The following is a 20233-nucleotide window of genomic DNA, read 5'->3' as shown; positions in this document are numbered from 1 at the left end:
TGCCCAGTGCCGCAGGTTAACCCCCCAGGGTCTATAGGATTTTTCTTGTAGATAGATAGGACTTTGGGCTGTCAGGGAAGGGAGAGATGAGTTGTCCTGCATGCAGTGACATTTCCCCTGTCAGAAAGAACAACTCCATTCTGCCAAGTGCGTTCTTTGGGGCAGGAACCAGCACCTTTAGCATGTCAGTCCTTGCAGGGTGCAGTGCTTTGCTAGAGGTGGCTGAAGCGGGAGCCCTGCAGGGACTTGTGGCCAGGGTAGCAATTTTGGGAGACACTGGTAGGTGAGGAGGGGGTTGGCTGTCATTCAGGGAGCCCTGAAGTCCTTCGCCTCGCCTCTTGGGCAGTCAGCCCTTCTGAACGCCTGGCTCTGGAAATATTTTTATTATCCTCAAGCATGGCTTGACTGGCTTGTTGCCAGCAACCATGTAGACCCCTTGTCACATGAGCTTTTCAGAACAAAAGTGGCACAAAAAGAGGCAGTGGGACAGCTGTGAGTGCTCCTCTGCACCAGGCCACCTTCTTTGTACGAGTTAACATCCATCTGCTTGGTACCTTTGAGGAGTTAATAGACCGTTGGATAGTGAGTGACTCTCAGAGCATCCGTAGCATTAGGGAGGGGAGTGAGAGAAGAATTTCCAAGCATCCTGGGAGTATCTAAGGCAGCCAAACCAGCTGCAAACACCCTGTAGAAGTAGCACATGAAAAGACTCTCCCCTACTTATAAAAGGATGCGTGGCCCAAAAAACGCCTCTCCCTTTCCAGCAAGAAAACTCCCTTCAAATAGTTAAAACGTTACATGTGTGAGGAGCCCTGCAAGGCCGTCTGTCCACAGACACTGAAGGCTCTCACCGGGGCAACCAGGCCATTGTTTCCCTGGTAATCTTCTATTGCTTCACTTATGGAGGCTTAATCCCCTTTTAAACAAATTGCTGCAGCAGCAGTAGCTCCTCACGCTCTCAGCAAACGGGGTCAGCCCAAGCAGGGTGCAGCAGGCTCTCTGCCATGAGACCGGGCCTATTTAATGTGCCTGGGGCGTGGGTCCCACCATCCCCATGTAATGTTTGCGTTTGAAGGGGGGCTGGAGAAACGGTTGCCCCTCAGGCCCTTCTGTTCCAGCCCCAAGAGCAGCTCTCCCCTGGCTTCCCACCCCGCACCAGGGCTTTCCCTGCTGCTTTGCTCCGTTGCAGTTGGACGACAGGCTGGTGTCCTACCTCCCTGGTTGACTGGTGGCCGAGGAAGAACTAAGAAAAGGCACGTTGGATGAAGGGAGCTGGCGGTTTGAACCTGGCTGTAGGCTGAGCAGGAAGAAGAGGACAGACCCTGGTGGTGAGAAGGGATCTTTGCTGCTGAGTTAAAGGCAGCTTTTCTAATGGCTGGTGGTCCACATTTTCCTCTCCTTCCTCTACTGACTATGGCTCCAAGCTGGACACAGCCAAGGTGTGTCCCAACGGGCCATGGGGTTCTCCTTGCACTGGGCCTCTCCTTCCTGTTGCGGGGGCTCCTGCTGCCTTGCGCAGACTGCAGCCCCCAGACCTCCTGGGGCTACTCAGCCTACGAGATAATCATTCCAAGGAAACTTGGCCCCAAGGCAGGGAAAGCCGGCCAGGACGTAGTGTCCTATATCATCAACGTTCAGGGTGTAGATTACACCATTCATCTCAGGCAGAAAGATTTCATAACAAAAAACTTCCCTGTATTCGCTTGTGACTCCCAAGGGGAAATCATGGTCGAACAGCCCCATGTGCCAGCGGATTGCTATTACCACGGCTATGTGGAAGGCATCCCAAACTCCATGGTGTCCCTGACTACCTGCTCTGGGCTTAGAGGACTGCTGCAGGTTGGAAACTCAAGCTACAGCATCGAGCCCCTGGCACCTTCCACCACGGCTGAGCATCTTCTGTTGCTGAGGGAGGAGGTGGTTCCTGGAACAGTGATATATAAAATGTCCCAGAAAGGCAAACAATTTCCAGGTCCTGGTACAGCAATTTGGCCGTTCCAGCCCCAGAAGCACACACGGTATTTGGAGCTCCTTGTGGTGGTGGACAAAGAAGGTTTCGACACCTTTGGCAGAAGTATAACTAACGTGATACTGGAAGTTATTGAAATAATCAATCTGGTGGATGGGCTCTTTCATTCTTTCCACCTCCGTGTTTTGATAACTGCACTAGAAGTTTGGGTGGAGAAGAACCCTATCACTGTTACTGAAAACATAACCGAGGTCCTTCATAATTTCAACCTTTGGCGGCAGCAGCAAAGCCTTACGCATGATGTGGGGTGTCTCTTTGCCTCGAAGAACTTTAATCATGGTCAGGGAGCGTTGCACATGGGTGACAAATCCAACTTTGCCAGTGCATGTGATACAAAAAGTGCCTCTGCGGTTGTATCGTTCGCAAAACAGCCTTACATGGAGACGGCTGTCCATGTTGCTCGTGCATTAGGGTATGCCCTTGGCATGGAGTACAACGACGGGCACTGCAGATGTGGCAACACATCGAAATGCATCATGAGCACGAATGGCACAGTGAACTATCAATTCAGCAACTGCAGCAAAAAGCAGTATTTTGGTTTTATAGCATCAGGGCGAGGATTCTGCCTTAATAACGCTCCAGAATCGATAAAGACATTTGCACTGCAGCACTGTGGGAATGGCATCCTGGACATTGGGGAGGAGTGTGACTGCGGCTCGGAAGTACAGTGTAAATTGGACCTTTGTTGTGACAATACCTGTCACCAAAAAAAGGGAGCCATTTGCACTACTGGAGGCTGCTGTAAGAATTGCAGGCCTCTTCCAGAAGGACACGTGTGTAGGAAGAGTGCTGGTCTGTGTGACTTGCCCGAGTATTGCAACGGGGTATCTGCGCATTGCCCAGCAGATGTGGCCAAGCAAGATGGGACTGTGTGTGCTGAGGATGGGTACTGTTATTCAGGCAAATGCCAATCCCGCACATTACAGTGTATGAGTATCTTTGGCAAGGAAGCAAAGCCTGCTCCACTACCGTGTTTCCAGGAGGTGAACATGAAAGGAGATCGGTTTGGCAATTGCAGGGGAGATGGGGTCAATGTCAACTTTCAGAAATGTGAGCTCGAAAATGTCCTGTGTGGGAGGATGCAGTGTATAAATGTTAGAAAGCTACCTAAGATGGAAGATCACACAACCATCATTCAAACCCTGGTGGGCGATACCTGGTGTTGGGGCACGGACTACCACTTGGGGGTGGATGTTCTGGATGTTGGCATGGTTAAGGATGGCACGCAGTGCGGGGAGAAGATGATCTGCATTAACCAGACGTGTGTGCCCCAAGAGAGGCACTTGGCATCCCACTGTTCTGCTGAGACAACATGCGGAGGAAAAGGTATCTGCAACACTCGAGGAAACTGCCACTGTGACAACGGCTGGGCACCTCCCTACTGCGAATTTTTTGGCTTTGGAGGAAGCGTTGACAGTGGGCCTGCATCAGTCACTAAAAAGGGGCTTTTTAGCTTCATCATCGAGATTATCATCATAATTGTTGCTGTTCTGGTGCTCGCAGCACTTGCCACTGGGCACGTGAGAAAGCTCAGAGTAACCCAAGCATTGAACAGACTCATTGGATGCTTTCGGGCTAAAGAACAGGCTTCTGAGGAGGATGTGAAGGACCAGATGGAAGAAGACAACTCAAAACCAGCTGAGCATGAAAACACCTCTGTGTAGGACTTCACATGGCAGCAGTGGAAAGCTGGACTCAGTCACTAGATTCAGACTCCAGAGACCAGACATTTAAAACTGATCCAGATGCAAGTGTAGAGCTAGGGGACGTCATTTTTATTTTGTAGGATAGAATAGAATAGCAAATAGAAAATAGCAAAATTAAATTGTTTCGCTTGACCTTGTTCCGTAGGAGAAAAAAAAGTCATTGACAAAAAATAACTGAGGCGCTCTGGTTAATTTAAAATTTGCCTGCTGGTTTACCCTGACAGACACAGACTGAGCAAGGAGGATCCCAGGGTGACTGAGGCAGAGGCTTTTGCAAGGCAAGGGCAGCGGCCAACTCTCAGCCCAGAGCACGGAGGGGCTGCAGCAATGAGTCCCCCTCTTCATTAATCCCCCAGTCCCCAAAGGACACCTGCACTTCCCTCTGAGCAAAGGAACTTTTGGGTCACAGAACTTCTACTATGGAAGGGGTGTGAACTGTCCACACCACTATATAGGACTTTGTCCCCACACCATGTGGCCACCTCCTCCGGCGCCGGGGTTCCATGCAGAGTCCCACCTTCGAGTCCATCCAGGCATTGCAGCCCAGGAATAAACGTGAGCTGCTGAAAATATCAGGTGGTGTTAAGCAGGAGACAGGAGGAGGGAAAAAAGAGCTCTGAGGCTTGATTACAGGAGAAAAAGATGTGGAATGTATCTGAAAGGAAAGAAGAGGGGGGGAAAAAAAATCATTACTGCTCACGTCAGTAGCCTCTGTGAAAAGCACAAAGCTGGCAGGATCGTTTGGACAGGAGCTTTCAAGGAAGGCTTTGAGCAGGTAAAGAAGCTGTCGGCAGCATCCGATCCCTGCCAAGCTGAGCCTGACAAAAAAGCCAGGCAGCTGCGGAGGTGTCAGTGCAAGCTGGGAGCAGCGGGTGCAGGGACGGTGCAAAAAAAAAAAAAAAAAAAAAAAAAAAAAAAAATCACTTCAGCACATCCTGAAGAAGCAGCCGAAACGCTGGGGAGCAGGAGTGCTTCGTGCTAGAAGAGGGGATTTTCCCCACTGGAATGATTTGTTGCTTACCTCCAGGCACAGCTGGTTAATGATAAATTCAGAGCTGCAGAGATTGCTGCTGCCGGTGCTCACGTATGTGTATGAAATGGTTTTTTTCTGCGTGTAACGAGCTGTGTCTGCCATCCCTCCGGCACAGGCCGGGTGTGCGGGGTAACCACCGACCAGTGGATGCCCCGTGAGGGGTGTTTACAGGAGGAGTCTCCAGAGAAAATAATAGAACTTCAGTAGTATAGGCATATAACTTATAAAAAAAATAAACATACATATATTGGGAGTGCATGCTCAGAAAAATTTTACTGATAGAGGGGTGTGATTAATAAAAATGTCTGGAGCCCACTGGTTTACAGACTGGCAAAGGAGGCGAGGTGGTGGCCAAGGGGTATCAATATTTGTAAAGTTAATTTGCTGTGAGGAGTGTTATTGTGATTAATTTTCAAATTCACGATCTACAGGCAATCTTTGGGCAGGGATCCCCCTTGGGAAGGAGGAGGAGTGGGTGGGGAGAACGCATGGCTCCCCAGATCTCACTGAGGGGCAGGGGAGTGGTTCTGAACATCAACCGCAGCTCCTTGGCTGTAATGGCCACCCCACAGGGCCACAGTGAGGGAAGGACAGCAGGGATGGGTGCACTCCATCCCTGTCACCTCACAGGAGCACCCATGGCCCCCATGCCATGGCCCCGCTCCACTCTGGCCTTGTGTCATAGCCATCTGGCAACATGACAGCTGGAAGAAGCAGCAGCACTTCCAGAACCTTCCTAAGACATATTGAGGGGAATGGCCGCTCCTCAGGGCAACAGGGTGCCACAAACCTTCATTGGGTCCCATGCCAGCCCTGAGGGGACATATCTGTCACAGCCACCACCTCAGCACCTCAAGGGAGAGAGGGTCAAGATGTCTATGTGAGGGTTGGCAGGACCCTCCCTGATGTGTCTTACCGCCATTTTGAAGGCCTTGGCGATGAGATGGCTCCAGGCATGTCATGGCAGCTGGGGGACAGTCCTGCTCCTCAGGCTGGGGGTCTGGGCAGCGTTGGTGGCATTTCTCCTCCCCAGGGCAGGCAGCCATCATCCACCACCGTGCTACGGTGTCCATGAGACAGTCCAGCTGAGGAAACTGGCCCCCAGGGTGGGAAAAGTCACAGGGGCAGAAGTGTCCTACGTCCTCAGGGTGGAGGGGGAGAACTACGTCATCCACCTCATGCAGAAGAGATGACTTCTGGTGAAAAACTTGCAAGCCACCACATACAGCCTCAGGGGGACAAGGGTGGTGGAGCAGCCCCTGCTGAGGGGTGCTACTGCCTGGGCTACGGGGAGGACGGCCCTGGCTCCCTCGCCATGCTGAGCACCGGCCCGGGCCTGAGGGAGCAGCTGGAAATCAGGAACCTGAGCTATGACATTGAACCTGTGCCAGGTCCCTCACCTTCCAGCACCTTCTCTGTCGGCGAGAAAAGACCCAGAACAAGCCCTTGACGTGCGGATTGATGGATGAGATGATCCAAAATCAACTGGGTGGGATGGGAGCTAAAACAGCCTTAGGAAAGCATGACCTCTCTCAGAGACTGAAGCACACCAAGTACGTTGAGATATTTGTTGTGGTGGGCCACTACCTGTTTTCCTTCCAAAGGAGCAACGAGACGTCCGTGATGCTTCTGGTTACAGACACGATCAATTTATCCAAAACATACTGCTAATCCTCTGAAGATTCATATCTCCCTGATTGGGCTGGAGATCTGGATATGCAGCAACTTCATCAGGTACAGCCAGGATATAGAAGAAGTTCTTAAAAATTTTAACGACTGGGGAAAAAGGGATCTTTCTCAGAGGATGCAATATGACATTGCACATTTATTTACTTACATGGACTTTGGACTAGTTGCTGGGCTGGCATATTTAGGTAGCATCTGCCACCCTGGTTATCAGTTGACTGTTGTCTCACACATACAGAGAGATTTCACAAGCTTTGTGATTATTTTTACCCCAAAGGTGGACTGCTTGTCCCAGGAGATTTTTCACAAAGGGATTTACACAATGTAACTGTGTAAACTGTATGAAAGTTAATTACACAAAGCTTGAGTATTTCCTCTTCTTGTATTACCTACTATGTAAATAGATTTGGGTTGGACCCAAAAAGTGAAACTGTTAGAAAATAGAGTGTAAAAGTGAGAGAGTTGTTTTCAATGCAGCTAAAGATTTGTGGGTTTTTTCTTATAGAACAGTGGCACCTTAGTAAATAATTCACTTGCCCACCTAGAAGAGTATAGACAGATTTATGTAAAGTTCTGCTCACCTGGTTCATGAGAGATGCTCCATCTGCTTTGACCATCAGGTCGAAGAAGCTTATTTTTCTGAATATTGCAGCTGAGCAGGAGTTGGCAGAAGGGAAATGTGCAAAAAGTCGACGCACGGAAGTGAGTGCTGATTTTTTTTAAGCTACTTTGCAATTTTTCATTCCTTGCAGTTGGCTATTAGTATGGTATATGTTCTTATTTTTACAGTGAATTAAAAGTCAGAGATTGAAAAATATTAACCTTTGCTTTACTGTTAATTTGTAATGGCAAATACTTAGAGAATTAAAACAACCTTTGACCACCTACCCTCAAAGGAGCTGTACCAGATCTCTGAGCTGTTACATATAACTTGCTGCATTTCTAGAGACATTTCCATAAGGAGAAAGTCTGTATTAAAGATTTACCACGTTTAGAGAATCTATTTACAGTCCATACAAATCTGTGAAATAAATAACTATCTTCACTGAAGTGTCTGTTTCCGACCAATCTGCTCAGGCACCTCCAGCACTACAGCTAACTTTGCTGCTGGCAAGACAGTCTCACAGCAGGCAGCCCGGTACCGGGTCTGGCTGACACTGCTAAAACATGATGAGGACTTATTAGGATGCTGCCTGTTCTCCTTCGGCGCAGGGGATTCATCAGAGCAGGGTGGACGTGGAGCCCTCTGCGTCCGGCGGGCTGGCGGGGAGCGTGCTGGCATAAAACTTCTTCTGGGAGCGCAGGAGAGGAGTCTGAGTGTCGACGTCCCTGCAGGCGTTGCGTTTGAGGGAGAGGAAGACGTGCTGCGTCCAGCCGTAGACGATGCAGTTCAGAAGCCCTTGGGAAGCTGCTGTCAGAGCCTGGGAGAGACCAGAGGGGAGATCGGGGCTCTCGTGACAGCCAGCACAGCACAGCGCTCCCTGGCTCCCTGCCAGGCTGTCAAACCCGGCGCGTTATGCCAAGCCTCCCACTTCCAGCATGGTTTTAGCTATCTGCATTCCCCTGTGATAGAGGAATCTCACAGTTATTTGAATAATCTTTGCTAAACGCTGCCTCAGGCACAGCAAGGAGCTGGACAAGTGCTGTGGAGGAATTGCATTTGGAGACTTTCACAGAAAGGGGAAAAAACTAACTGATTTCTGGGGATCCTTTCTAGGCCTATTTTCTACAGTTTCCACGATGCTGTGATTTTGGTTACTGAGACCTTTTGAAGCCTGTGAAGATCATAAAACAACTGACAAAGATCTTTGCCAACCAAAAGCATAAACCAATCAGACTTACGATCTTTGTGGCTACAAACATGCTTTGTCTGGCAGAGATTAGAAACAGGCAAACACTCATTTTCCGGTTAAAGCAGAAAAGGCAAAACATAGGAGATACCAAGGAAGACGTTTACCTGTAGAATTAGAAGAGCCATGTAGATTTTGCTGTTGGTTGAAACAGTCAGCTTCAGTATTCCAAGGAGGACAGCTGTGAAAAGGGATGGACAAGAGGGTACTGCTTTAACCCCACCTTTTCCAAGTTTCATTGCCAGGCACTACGTTCTGGGGGAATATTGTGAGAGTAACTGAGCTCTTTGCTAACCTGGGGCCCAGCAGCAGAAGAATGCAACAGGGTAAAAAACCACTCGTTGTTCTACCATCTTAATCATGGCCCACTGCTGATCCCCCAGGAATCCCGTGGAGTTTACAAACCTTTTGTACAAGCCTCGGGCTTGACTGAGTATAACCTGAAAAAGAGCAAGCATACATCATTGTTTGTACTTTGTGCACATGCTCTGCTCTGGCTTCATCTAGGACAGAGTATCCCATTTCTATCTATCAAACCTGTTCATGCAACAGTGTGCTCCCTGGGGGAGAGCAGTTGCTTTGTACGTGACATTTTCTCAACTGAAGACCCTGAACTGATTTGGACTCTTGTTGACCCACGCAGTAGGTGATCTCTGCAGCCATGCTCTGAGCCTCCTCTACCTGTTAAATCCTTTTTGGGGTGGGCTGACAGAACACAGGACTCCAGGTGGATTTATATAGTGGTACAATGGTATTTTCTCTCCCCGACCCCCCCTTCCAAAAGGAAAGCAGAACCACACAGTTCTTCCCCTGACATTGCCTGGCCTCTGGCACCATCCAAGCAAATTTGTAAAGATGACAAGGGGAAAATCTTCTCACATTGATCATCCGGGTGCAACGACTAGTGTGCAAGGACTACATCTCTTACCAAAATGGCTATGAAGCTGATCAGAAAGGAAATGAGGAAGACCCCAATGCCATAGAAATGCATCGCACGGCAAACAGAGCCACTCAGGGTTTGCGGCTCGTTGGTGGGCATGGCGATTTCCGTGTGCATCAAGAGACATCTGTGGGGAGAAAGGGAACAGCCTGAGCTCCTGCCATGACTCATAAGCAGTGGGGCTGTTTCAGAGATGTGTGAAGCTTACCCGTGCTTCTGGCTGAAGTTCTGGTAGCAATTACTGCTGTTGCCCAGGCAAAACACAGGCACCATGAGAAGGAAAGGGATCAGGCTAAGAGGAGAAAGGACAACAGCAGAGTTATTAGTTATTGCATTGCACTGCCCCCATCCCCAACCAAACACTACTTTTTTTTTCTCTTGTCACTATAGAGGACTTAAAAATTGTTTTTATAGACACTGCTCTGGAAGAGTATTTTAGCAGCTTTACCGACTTTTGCACTTTCGTTCACGCAGGCAATACATTGGTAAAGGAAGCACTTTCTGAAAATCTACACATAGTTAATATATTTATAACTAGCTTGGTTAGAGAAAGGCCCTTATATTCAGAGCCTCTTGCTCAGAGTTCGTTAGGTCACTCTGCTCCTCCTGATGAGCTACCTGGCAAACACAGGTTTTAGTAAAACTTGCTTCAGAATAAGTAGGAAGCAGAGATCAGCACACTAGTATTTACTAAAACTACGTAATTCTGCCAGAGAGAATTAAATCTTACCTGGACAAGATCGTTGCTATTCGTCCGATGCAACTTGCATAATCTACAACCTGCAAAGTCCAAAGAGCTTAATTAAATGATCGTTTCCATACAGTCACCGGTTCACATGAACCAGCTCCCAGGGAGCACTTCAGCAGCTGAGGGTTCTTCAAATGATGATTAACCCCCAGACTGAGTACAAACGTTGGTTTCAACTTTGCACTGAATCAACACCCTTGCATTGAGCCTCTGCTGGTTTGCAACAGAAACAACTAGTGCTTCCACCTGATAATTAGCTTGTTCTCCCTCAAGACTAGAGGATTTGGGAAATGAATTTGGAACTGGACAAAGAGCAGACACTTGATAAGCTCTCTGGTGTAACTTACTCATTTTATGTACTGTTCATTCACTTAACCTTGCCCTGATCCTCAGAAACTTCATGTTCTGATGAAGAAATGCAGGCAATTTGGAGTGTTCTGGTCTCTGCTCACCAGGAAATGTACTTTGGCAGCTGGAATCCACACTCCAGCTACGACAACACAATGTGGGCACAGCTGTAGCAGTGGGGAGCTTATTGTAGATGCTGTGTTTTGAATGGTGGTCCAGCAAGAAGGAAACCAGTCCTACAGGTGGATCCAAACCCTCTGGACAAGAGCAACTGAAATATAGACTGATGTGCCCAGCCTGCTGCTCCCGAACCAACACATGGAATATCTGGGATACAAGGTTTGCTGTGCATGGCAAATATCTGGGAAAGAGAAAGGCCGTGTAAGGAAATGAGGCTGATGGGTTCAACGGGAAGAGCTGGCTAAGGAATCTGTCATCTTGCAGCAACACAGGAGCAACACGCCGGTTACAGCGATGATGGTGCCTCCCTGTTTAGCCAGGTGTGAGGAATGAAACAACTGCAAGGGGAGATTTTGGTCATGCGGTAATGTGAAGTGTTTGTTTAGCCTGCAACGCAGAGAGTATTTTTCTGAGTAGTATGTCCTTGTTCCTCGGTTCCCAGCGATTACACCAGTTCCCCAAAGGGCTTTTGTAAAGGCCAGCGATGATGAAGCGAGGACTGGCCACTGTTCCCAGAGCCAAACAGTCTTTTTATCAGTAGCTCACTTCCGTCATACCTCCTATCTCAAATTCTTACAATACCTGACTGATGCTCTTGAATACTGTATGACACCTGGGAAGGACAGAAATTGTCAGTTCTCAGTTCCAGGCTGCCCAGGCACTCTCTGCTTTCCTGTCCCCTCTGCTGTGCACTGGCAGAAGGCAGTGACAGCAACAAACGGCTCAGCTGGTGCAAATTGCTGTTCTTCTAACTGCAGAAGAACTTCACCAATACCCAGGCCTGAGCTCTCTCTGTTCTGAGCTGTACACTGCCATTGGCCTTTGTCTGCTTTAGTCTTACAAGCATAATCTTCCACTGAGATGCTACAGCAGACCCAGCAGTAACTCTGCTGACCTCAGTGGGGAAGATATGTCAATTCATACAGCTGTGGGGCAGAAGGGCCCTCAAATCCCTTATGGTGAGATACACTGTGTGCACCTCCTAAACCCCACCACAACCCCACAGTTAGACCTTGGTACCCAAAGGTTGTTGCACTTCAGTCCTACTCACCTGGGGGGGCATCCTGAAAAGGTTCTGGTTGTATTTCATCTTGAGGTCCATGTACAGATGCCAGGTGTAGTTGACAGTGTATAGGAAAGAGGCGACGTAGAATATCTGAGAAATACAAACAGACAGTGTTTCAGTCCTATAATAATTGTTCCTGTAGCACTTTTAGTTGATCACCGATGAACCCAAAACCCACAGGACAGAGGCAGGATGCTAAACAGCCAAAGGTGAGGGTCCCTGCTCAGCCCCTGTGCTCAATCTACTGAGTTGCAGTTGGACACCAACTGGGAGGATTCAGGTAGAGGAGGGGTTCCCACCTTGGACTGCACAAAGGCAGCTTCACTTTGGCCTCAAACAGGGGACAGGAGAACTAATGACAGCAGGACTGTCTTAAAAATACAAATGTTTATGGCTCAGCTCATTTTTTGGCCCAAATCCAAGCAACAAAGGGTTTAAAGGCATTTGGACCTTCTCTGAGCTACAACCACTAGGAAACACAACACAGATGAGGCACTTAGATTTGCTTCTCACATAACGAGCTCACTACACAGTGAATTCACGGAAACAGAACACAATAGTATATTTAAAGAGGAAAGCGGGGGCAGAAAATATCTGCGCTAAACCTGATTTGACTTCCCAAGAGCCCTTTTCTCTCTATGGCAAAAAGAAGGAAAGAAAAGACACAGCACACGGTTTCCCACTGAGAGTTTCACAGCCCTCAATTCCAACTTGAGGTGAGACCAAATATCTAAAATCTCCTGTAAAAAAATGCAAATCTTTGTTGCATTGCTTTCTGAACCCATGGTTGCTCCAGGCAGTCAAGTATAAACAGTGCTGCCTAATCATACTATATATATGCGGGTGCTGGGTTTGTTTCAGGAAACACATGCCTCAGTGGCAAAGGCAAAGAGGAAGGGCTGGACAAGTTAATTTTTCTGTGGATTTGTTATCCTTTGCCAAAGAGGCAAGGAGCACAGGTTTGGCACCCTGGTATCATCTAAGTCTGGGAAAGTAGTCAATAAATAAGCTTGGTCTTCTTCACTGAAGTTGCAAACGCTCTTGGCTGATTCTGAAGAGGCAGAGTCCAAGGGGCTGCTACATCGCAGCAGGAACATTACAGTGATTTTCCAGCTCATTAGACGTGGTTTAATGAGGGTTTGTTGCCCTTCAGTTACTTCCAAGGAAGGTCATCAAAACAGTACACAAAGATCGTTCTCTTGTACTTCAAAATGCCTTAGAGAGGCTCAGAAAATGTCAGCAGTGCCTTCTTTTTTGGAAGAGGGAACCAAAAGCCACTTGAGAAGTTGCCAGCAGAAAGAAAAGGGAGTTCTGCTCTCCTGAGCTCCAGCTTTGGGGCCATGGACAGCCCTGCAACGCTCACCATGAGGAGATAAAGCAGGGGCTGGGATACATGAGGGTCCCTCATTATAACACTTCTGCAGCTCCCCATTGTGCTCACCAGCATGAGCAGAGCCTGCCAGGACTTTATTAGGCCACTGGAACTGAACTGGAAGAATGTGGGGGAATTGTGCAATTATAACCACAATCTCTATTCTGGACTTTATTATTGTAATGCAAAGGCAAGGCAGGGAGAGGGAGAGAACAACGTCAAAGGACAGCAGAACGGAGCAGTATTTATATTTAATATCAACCAAGAGGTTGGGTTGAAACAGGGAAAGTCCAAGAAACAGAGCAATCTCCTCCTTTACGAGACGGTATGGATGCTGGGGGAATTCCATCTGCTGTAACGTCAGCCCTTGGTGATAAAGTGACAGTGAACAGGTGGAATAAGCCTAAATATTGTCCTGCTCCTAAGACAGTCCCTTGAGACAACCACATCACATGGACCATTGTGTGAGCCTCTCCAAGGGCTGCCATCTGCCAACACCACTGCTGAGCAGCATTGGGCCTGTCCTCACCCTTGTCTTTCAGGGCATTTTACATCTTCTAGGTGTTGGCATGAAAAGAAGCTGCCTGTGTTTATGAGACACCCAGGAGCGCAACCCTTGCGAGACTTCTCCGCTCAGCACGAGCAGAATGGGGCCAGGAGACATCTACTCATTTCCTTCGGTTACAGATCACTTACGCTGTGCAGAAGCTGCCGGTTAAACCTGTTACTGGCTCCCACTTACGCACACGGCATTCCCACCACGCAAGGGCATTGCTGGGGTGTTTAGCAAGGAGGTGTCCTGCACCGTGTCATGTGCACCATAAAGGCACGGTTGCTATGGCAAGTGCTCCGTTTGTTTTAATTTCTTCCAGAGCAAACAGCAGCGACAGCTCTTGCCAGACGCAAGCCAGCTCTGCCACCCTGGCAGTCCTCCTGCCGGAGGTGGTCTGCTGGCGGCAATGCAGCAGAGGAGCCCAGCGACCCTACGGCCGAGGTCAGGATGTGGCAGGCACCCTGCCCTCCCCACCACAGCACCCTGGCTGTCCCCTGTGAGGCTGTGGCAAAGGCAAATCCTAAAAGAACTTGCCAAAGGCCAGCTCTGCCTACCCAGACTGCCTTTCCCAGCATGGATCTAAAACTCCTACATTGCCCCCATCCTTTGCTGGTATCCCCGAGAAGCGTGGCCATAGGCTGGAAAAGCAAGGGCAGAAAAGAGCCAGAAACGCATGGGAGCATAGCATGTTCCCAGTGTCTCTGCTGAGAAAGGATGGCGTATAGTCTATATCCAACCTACTTCTTCTCTAACAGTGCAGCCTGTCTCCCCCAGGCCATAAAAAGATCACACCAGCATTAAGAAATGTTCTCCAGGCAAAGCTGCAAGGGAAACAGCTCAGAAATGTCTTCAGTCCCACATGCTCCTTCAACCTTCTGGCTCTGAAAAGCCTCTCCCAAGCTCTTCTCATTTTCCCCTGTGCCATCATCTAACAAACATCTTTGATATTGTTCTGCGTCACTCCCAAGTGGCCAAGTTTCACACACCCAACTGTTTCCTCTCTCGACGTGAACATATTGCAGTGCTTCCACAGCAACACAGGGGAGCTAGAGAAACCGGAGATAAGCCAGGAGTGGAACAGCTGCTCTCGCCGTCAGGAGTATTGCGGTTTTACCCACAAGAACAGCTGTTGAAACAGCCCTGGGCTGCAGGCACCCATCCCCAGGCACACAACAGCGCGAACACTTCCATACCGCACACGCAGCTACTTCCCTGCCCTCTCTGAGGTTCATGGAGAGCCTTCTCCAGCTTCAGATGGTGCTGCTCAGTGAGGAGAGTTCCCATCCATGGGTACCATCACACTCCCAGAGAGCTGCCCGAGCCCACACAACACACATCAAGGCTCCCAACAGACACTTGCTCTTCCCAGCCACGTTTTTGTGAGTCCTTTGAAAAGAAACCGATAAGCCCAGAGATCACTGCTTGTGAACCACCGCTCTGGCCCAAGCTTGGCCGTATCCTGCAGAGCTTTTTGAGAGCAGTGATTTCTGAAGCCTAATGCTGAAATGGGAACTCGGTGAGACAAAAGCAAACTGTCAGGAAAACCATATTTCACTCACTCCATTCCAATTAGTGTCCGGCACACGGAATCAGCTGGAAAGCAGCCGAATCGCTGGGGCATGGGGCTGAGCTTGTGCTGACAGGGCAGCCCCTGAGCATCCTTGGGATTGTTTGAGAGAGGGTAAGGCCAGGTCAGCAGAAGCAGCGCTGTTTATATGAGTAATGTTGTAAGTCTGAGCTCAAGCGAATCGCAGAATGTGTCTGTTCCTGCCCAGGGTGGAAGCAGCATGAAGAGGAACAGAAAAGCTGCCATGAGAGGCACAGAGAGCATCCTTGGCACAGGTCCAAGAGGAAACAGATTATATGTCCATCTATTCACTTTACACAAGCAACCCAAACGCGGCGACCACAAAATCCCATGCTCTCTTTGCCTTCCTCGTTGCCTCTCACAAACCAGATGTACCTAAAACCAAGCATCGTTATCTCCGTTTCACACACAAGGTGAAGAGATCTGGTAAGTCGAGTTCACATGGGGAGTCTCTGCCAAAGCCTGTCTAGAAACAGTCCCCCACAGCCACGCTCTGATTACCAGGGAACATAATTAAGGCAATGGGTGCAAAGTAACAAGCATGAATGGTGATGTCAAGGCTACTCACTTGTCCTGTTGCTTGCAGGTTGTAGCAGATGAGATCCTGCTTGGAGGTTGGTGTGCTATAGAGAAGCGCCCCAGCGAGCCAGCACATGCCCAGAAGTAGGTCAGAGAGGCTCAGGTAGAAAAGAGGACGAACCTGGGAAAAGTGAAATTGGTCAGCAGGTCTGAGTGATGGTCACAACACTCCCATGACCACCTACAGTGGCAGCTTTACCCCCTTGTCTAGGTAGGCTTTTGTCCTCCAGCTCTCCCTGCACACAAAATCCATGCTGATTCTTGCTCTCAGGGGCTGTTTCAATGCAGATACTCTGCTCTAACCACCCTTGCTCCCACTAGCAACATCCAAAGATCCAAGAGCAGCATCAAATCCTACAGAAAATATTTCAAAGGTCCAGAATGTTACAATTTTGCAGAATGGGACAGGTCGGCAGGAAGAAGAGATGTTATTTCTTAAATCAACTGATAGAAAAATCAAATTTTCAATAAACACAAAACCTTCTTCAGGTCTGAAATAACTTGAAACAGACGTTTTTCTTATGTGTTTCATGTCATTTCAGTTGGTGACTAAGGCTGAATCTATTTTACATGCCAAATTAATTTTCACTGTGAGAGCCACTCCGTTGCACACTGCATCTTGCTGGAACAGAGTCGCGGCTCCTCTAATGGCAGTTTCCAGCCCATTTCCAGTTTGCATGCACTGGCCAAAAGGACCGTAAACAACGTAGGAAAACATTTGTGCAAAATTCTGGCCGACATTTTTGTTGTTAGTGGGAGACTAATTTTCAGCATCCCGGAGAGAAAACGATATGTGGGGTTTTTTTCCCTACAGGAAATTATAATGCTAAACACAGGATGGAAACATTTCAGGAGGCCTTGATTTTAAGATTTTTTTTCATGGAACCGAGTTTTTGGTGGGATTTGCCTCCCTACTGTCCCTTAAGTAAATGGTTGCCATCCCATCGAGTTGTGTGACAGTTGTCTTGTTCCTGTGAGCAAGGAGAAAGAGCTTAGTAAGACTGATAAGCATTAAGGTAGATCTGATCGAACCAGATGTATCCTTATGGCATAGTTTGAGGGAGATCTGCCTGGTGTCTTCCTGGTCCCCGCGCTGCCATGCAGCAGTGTGGCAGGTCCTCTGCCTTCTACAGGGTTTGTCTCCTCAAACATTCTTGTCTTTCCGGTTCCATAGTTGTGCCATCCGACCCAACGACACGGTAAATCAAACTACTGTTGCTAACTAAATATCTGGAGTTACTTTGTACGTCATCGCATTTACAAATGCCTTTTTTAACCAGGCTTTTCCTTCCTGGTGCAGAATTGAAGCCCCGGCAGGCAGCCACAAGCAGGAGAGGCTGGAGACACCATCCAGTTTGCGAGAACAGCAGGTTAAAAACCGAGCGGCTCCGAAATAAGCAAAGCAGCAACTTTTGCAATCGAACAGGTGACCCCTTTCTCTAGCAACAAGTGTCCTTGGAGCAAAGCACGGCTGTTTGGTTGAGGAGTTATTTTGGCACAGACCTAAATAAAGAAGTAGGTGACACATTGGTAAGTGAAAAGCAGCACGGCTCTTACTTGCAAAACAAAAAAAAAAAACCAAAAACCAAACCCAAATGGTATTTATAAAATAGAGGAAGGGAATGTAAAGACGTAATGATTCAGATGAGCTGCCAGGCTGGAGCATACATGTTGATTTAGCTCTGCCTGGCCATTGCCCAGGGACATCTGCCTGCACAGAACCTGTTGACATGGCAGAGGAAATTCTTTGTTGCTTGTCATCATCTCTTCTGAATGATTTAGCTCAGGCTGAAGAGTTTTATTGACCCCACAGAGACAGAAAACAAGCTTCAAGAATGCAATATTTGATTTCCTAGGCTGGGGGCAGGAGGGGAAGTGTTTATAACACTGTTCTCCTCCCAGCTTCCAGAGCGGTTTATTTTCAAACATTTTACCCTGGAGCCTCATGACTTGGGGAATAAGCTGTTTGTGGCAAGCTTTGATATGGATCTCGTCCAGCCCCTTTGTTTACAAATTTCCACTTATGACCAGAAACATGGGGACAAGGCGATGGGGAAGTTACTGAAGATTTTGCCACTTTTAAAACACCAGCAACAGATCTCCCCTGGCAGCAGAACAAGAGCCTGGGAGCCTGATGCAGATGAGTCGCTCCAGCTGGGATCCATCCTTCCTATCCGGATTTGCAGTAATAATCTGAGCAGAAACATCTGGGCTCTTTCGAGCAGGAAAGGTCCATCTGTGACCTGGAGCCATGCGTGGCTCACGAGCAGCTAGAGGACAGCTCCCAAGCCACAGCCACATCATATGACTAATAGCACAAGGGCTCCTGAGTAATGCAGGCTGCTAGCCATCAAAGTAAGCGGGCCGAGGCTGCTGAGTCACACTGGGACATCTGCCAAACCCAGCCCCATATCATACCAGAGTGGAGGACCCCAGGAGAGAAACCTGTCTGGAGCTCTCCAGGTGCAGGAGATGTGGTAGAGGGAGCCTTTGATACGCACCTTGTGCAGCACAAGCTGGGAAAGGGTTTCCATCCCAGCACTAAGGTGAAGTTCCAGCCTTCCTTCCTCCCTGGGAATGCACAGAGATCTCTGCAGCTCATTCTCAATGTGCTGGGCTGAGCGTTTCCAGGAGACTGGCTTGCCTGGGAGCAAGGCTGCCCTGCATGCTCTAAGTGGTGTAAATTTGCCCTGCAAACCTGGACAGATGTTCTCCTCCCCACCCTGCTTATCCAACCACGTGTCGGTTGTCAGCTTGATTGCATGCCTTCCTTCTCTGAAGATAACTCACTGCATTCCCTGGAAGTCCTGTTCTCTGGGCTGCAGATCAAACCCACGACGTACAAAGAACATTGAAGACGAGGGAAGTACAAATACAGCTTTGTTACCACATAGCTACCACTGTCCTACTGCTCTTGGCAGTAACCTGTTATCTGCGTGGTCCACAGACCGGGCTGCCAGACATCTGCAAATCCTGGACAAGGAACGCCAGCTTCACACAGATCAGCTCTGTGCACCCCCTCCGGTAAGTCCTGGGGGGACAGACAGTGGGACTGCGTGTGGGACAGCAAAAGCCTGGCAGGTTTGGGATGGAGGTCTACGGTCACTGCGCATGTGCCAGCCACATCTGGTACATCCCAGAGACGCGGTGTTCCCTGCACACACAACGAGCTGCACGTGTGATGCTCTCAGGATGTGCCGGGCACTGCATCCACGTCAGATCTGCCGTGCATGTGTGGACGGTCCCACCCAGAGGGACGTTTGCACCCTGCAATCTGCACCTACTTCAGCATTAGAAATGTTCGTGGCTCCTGTGCACGGCCAGGGTGAATCCTCCAAAGCCCCACTGCAGAGCCCAGCACAACAAACTGCTTTTCAGCCTGTCCTCTATTTGTCTGAACCTTGCAGCATCTTTGAGTTGTATCAGTTTTAGTAGTGCACCTGCCTGGAAAAACTTCTCAGAGATACCCAGACACTCGTAAATGCATTTCCTACAGGGGCATCTCCAACTTCCACTTCAGCAGCTTTGTACACAGCTCCTCAGCCCTCCAGGCGTTTCACCCTGCAGAGGAGGACACGCTGACAGATCCGCATTCCCAGGAATGACTGAAGGACTTCCCCGAAGCAGCAGAAAGCGCGGGGCTAAGGAACCCGCTTCTCCCTGCGTGGGTGCAGTTCAAGGTTAGTCCCTTCAACTCGTATCACAGACGAAGCACCAAACTCTTGGCAAGCCCTTTGCCTCCCTCACGGCTGTTTAACGAGGTTTAACCACAACAACCTGAGACCTGTGGTTGCTCCTAGCAGAGCTCCTGACCCACCCGGGGCTGTGTGTCCCACCTGCGAGGTACCGACACCCTGATTTAGGGAGGGAAAAGGAGGTGCAGTCCTTACCTCGGGGGACCGCACCACATTTTGAAAGATGGCGTAGGCAATAATTGAGCTGGAACCTATAACACTGAGAAAACAAAGCACAGGTTGGAAGCGGAGCACATCTGCCTCGCTGGCATAAGCGTTTTCTCTCTCTTTCCGGAGAAAATCGTTGTCTCGACAGTAACTCCATCCCGGGGACGCGGGTTTAGCAGCGCGTTGTACCTGAGCATGGCCATGGTGAACTGTATCCACTGGAGAGCCGAGTAGACCTGGGGAGAAGGAGGGGTCCCCGCTCAGCACGACACGGACCGGGGGGTGCCGGGGGTCGGTCCCAGCCCGCAGCCCCCGGTGAGAAGCGGGCAGGGCTGCCGGTGCCGCAGGGCACGGAGCGGGGCTGGTCGGGGGCGAAGGGGCACGCACGGAGGGGACGGGCAGCGTCCCCGGAGATGGGACAGCCGCTGCCACCGGGGGTCCCGGGGTCGGCGGGGCTCGCTTACCTCCTGCCAGCCCCCATCCAGCCGGGCCGCCTCCGCCGGGAGGGCCATGGGGACCCTCCGCCGCCGCCGCAACGCTCCCGGGGCTGCGGGCACCGCCCGCGCTCCGCCCCGGGGCCACCCCGCGCCCGGCCCGCCCCGGGCCCGGCCCCCGTCGTCTGGGCCGGCGGCGGGCAGCGCCTGGTCGTAGAG

The 20233-nt window shown here is 49.7% G+C and overlaps 2 protein-coding genes and 1 pseudogene across 2 annotated transcripts; 2 read left to right on the top strand and 1 right to left on the bottom strand.

Annotated features, from left to right (window-relative positions):
• Positions 1-1371: 1371 nt before the first annotated feature.
• On the top strand, positions 1372-3693 carry LOC141472633 (disintegrin and metalloproteinase domain-containing protein 9-like). Its single transcript, XM_074159784.1, has one exon. It carries the CDS (start codon positions 1372-1374, stop codon positions 3691-3693), a length of 2322 nt encoding a protein of 773 aa, XP_074015885.1.
• A 1713-nt stretch (positions 3694-5406) lies between these two features.
• On the top strand, positions 5407-6782 carry LOC141472631 (disintegrin and metalloproteinase domain-containing protein 20-like; annotated as a pseudogene).
• Positions 6783-7263: 481 nt separating this feature from the next.
• On the bottom strand, positions 7264-20204 carry TMEM116 (transmembrane protein 116). Its single transcript, XM_074159881.1, has 11 exons — positions 20045-20204; positions 19770-19816; positions 19569-19632; positions 15668-15799; positions 11572-11676; positions 9975-10024; positions 9453-9536; positions 9233-9371; positions 8600-8744; positions 8412-8485; positions 7264-7875 (listed from the first exon to the last, which is right to left on the bottom strand). Exons 1-11 carry the CDS (start codon positions 20090-20092, stop codon positions 7675-7677), a joined length of 1089 nt encoding a protein of 362 aa, XP_074015982.1. The 5' UTR covers positions 20093-20204; the 3' UTR covers positions 7264-7674.
• Positions 20205-20233: the final 29 nt, after the last annotated feature.

The sequence above is a fragment of the Numenius arquata genome, chromosome 16 (assembly GCF_964106895.1).
Source record: "Numenius arquata chromosome 16, bNumArq3.hap1.1, whole genome shotgun sequence".
NCBI lineage: Eukaryota > Metazoa > Chordata > Aves > Charadriiformes > Scolopacidae > Numenius > Numenius arquata.
The sequence above is the reverse complement of the archived record's forward strand: the minus strand, read 5'-3'. Positions and strand labels throughout refer to the sequence as shown.

Bases quoted from the DNA above. Each gene is read 5' to 3' on its own strand.
- LOC141472633 (XM_074159784.1), top strand. From the start codon at position 1,372: ATGGCTGGTGGTCCACATTTTCCTCTCCTTCCTCTACTGACTATGGCT.
- TMEM116 (XM_074159881.1), bottom strand. From the start codon at position 20,092: ATGGCCCTCCCGGCGGAGGCGGCCCGGCTGGATGGGGGCTGGCAGGAG. The intron at 10,025-11,571 runs GTGAGTAGGACT...TGGACTTTGCAG, and splicing joins TTTTCAGGATGCCCCCCCAG to GTTGTAGATTATGCAAGTTG. The intron at 9,372-9,452 runs GTAAGCTTCACA...TTCTCCCCACAG, and splicing joins AACTTCAGCCAGAAGCACGG to ATGTCTCTTGATGCACACGG.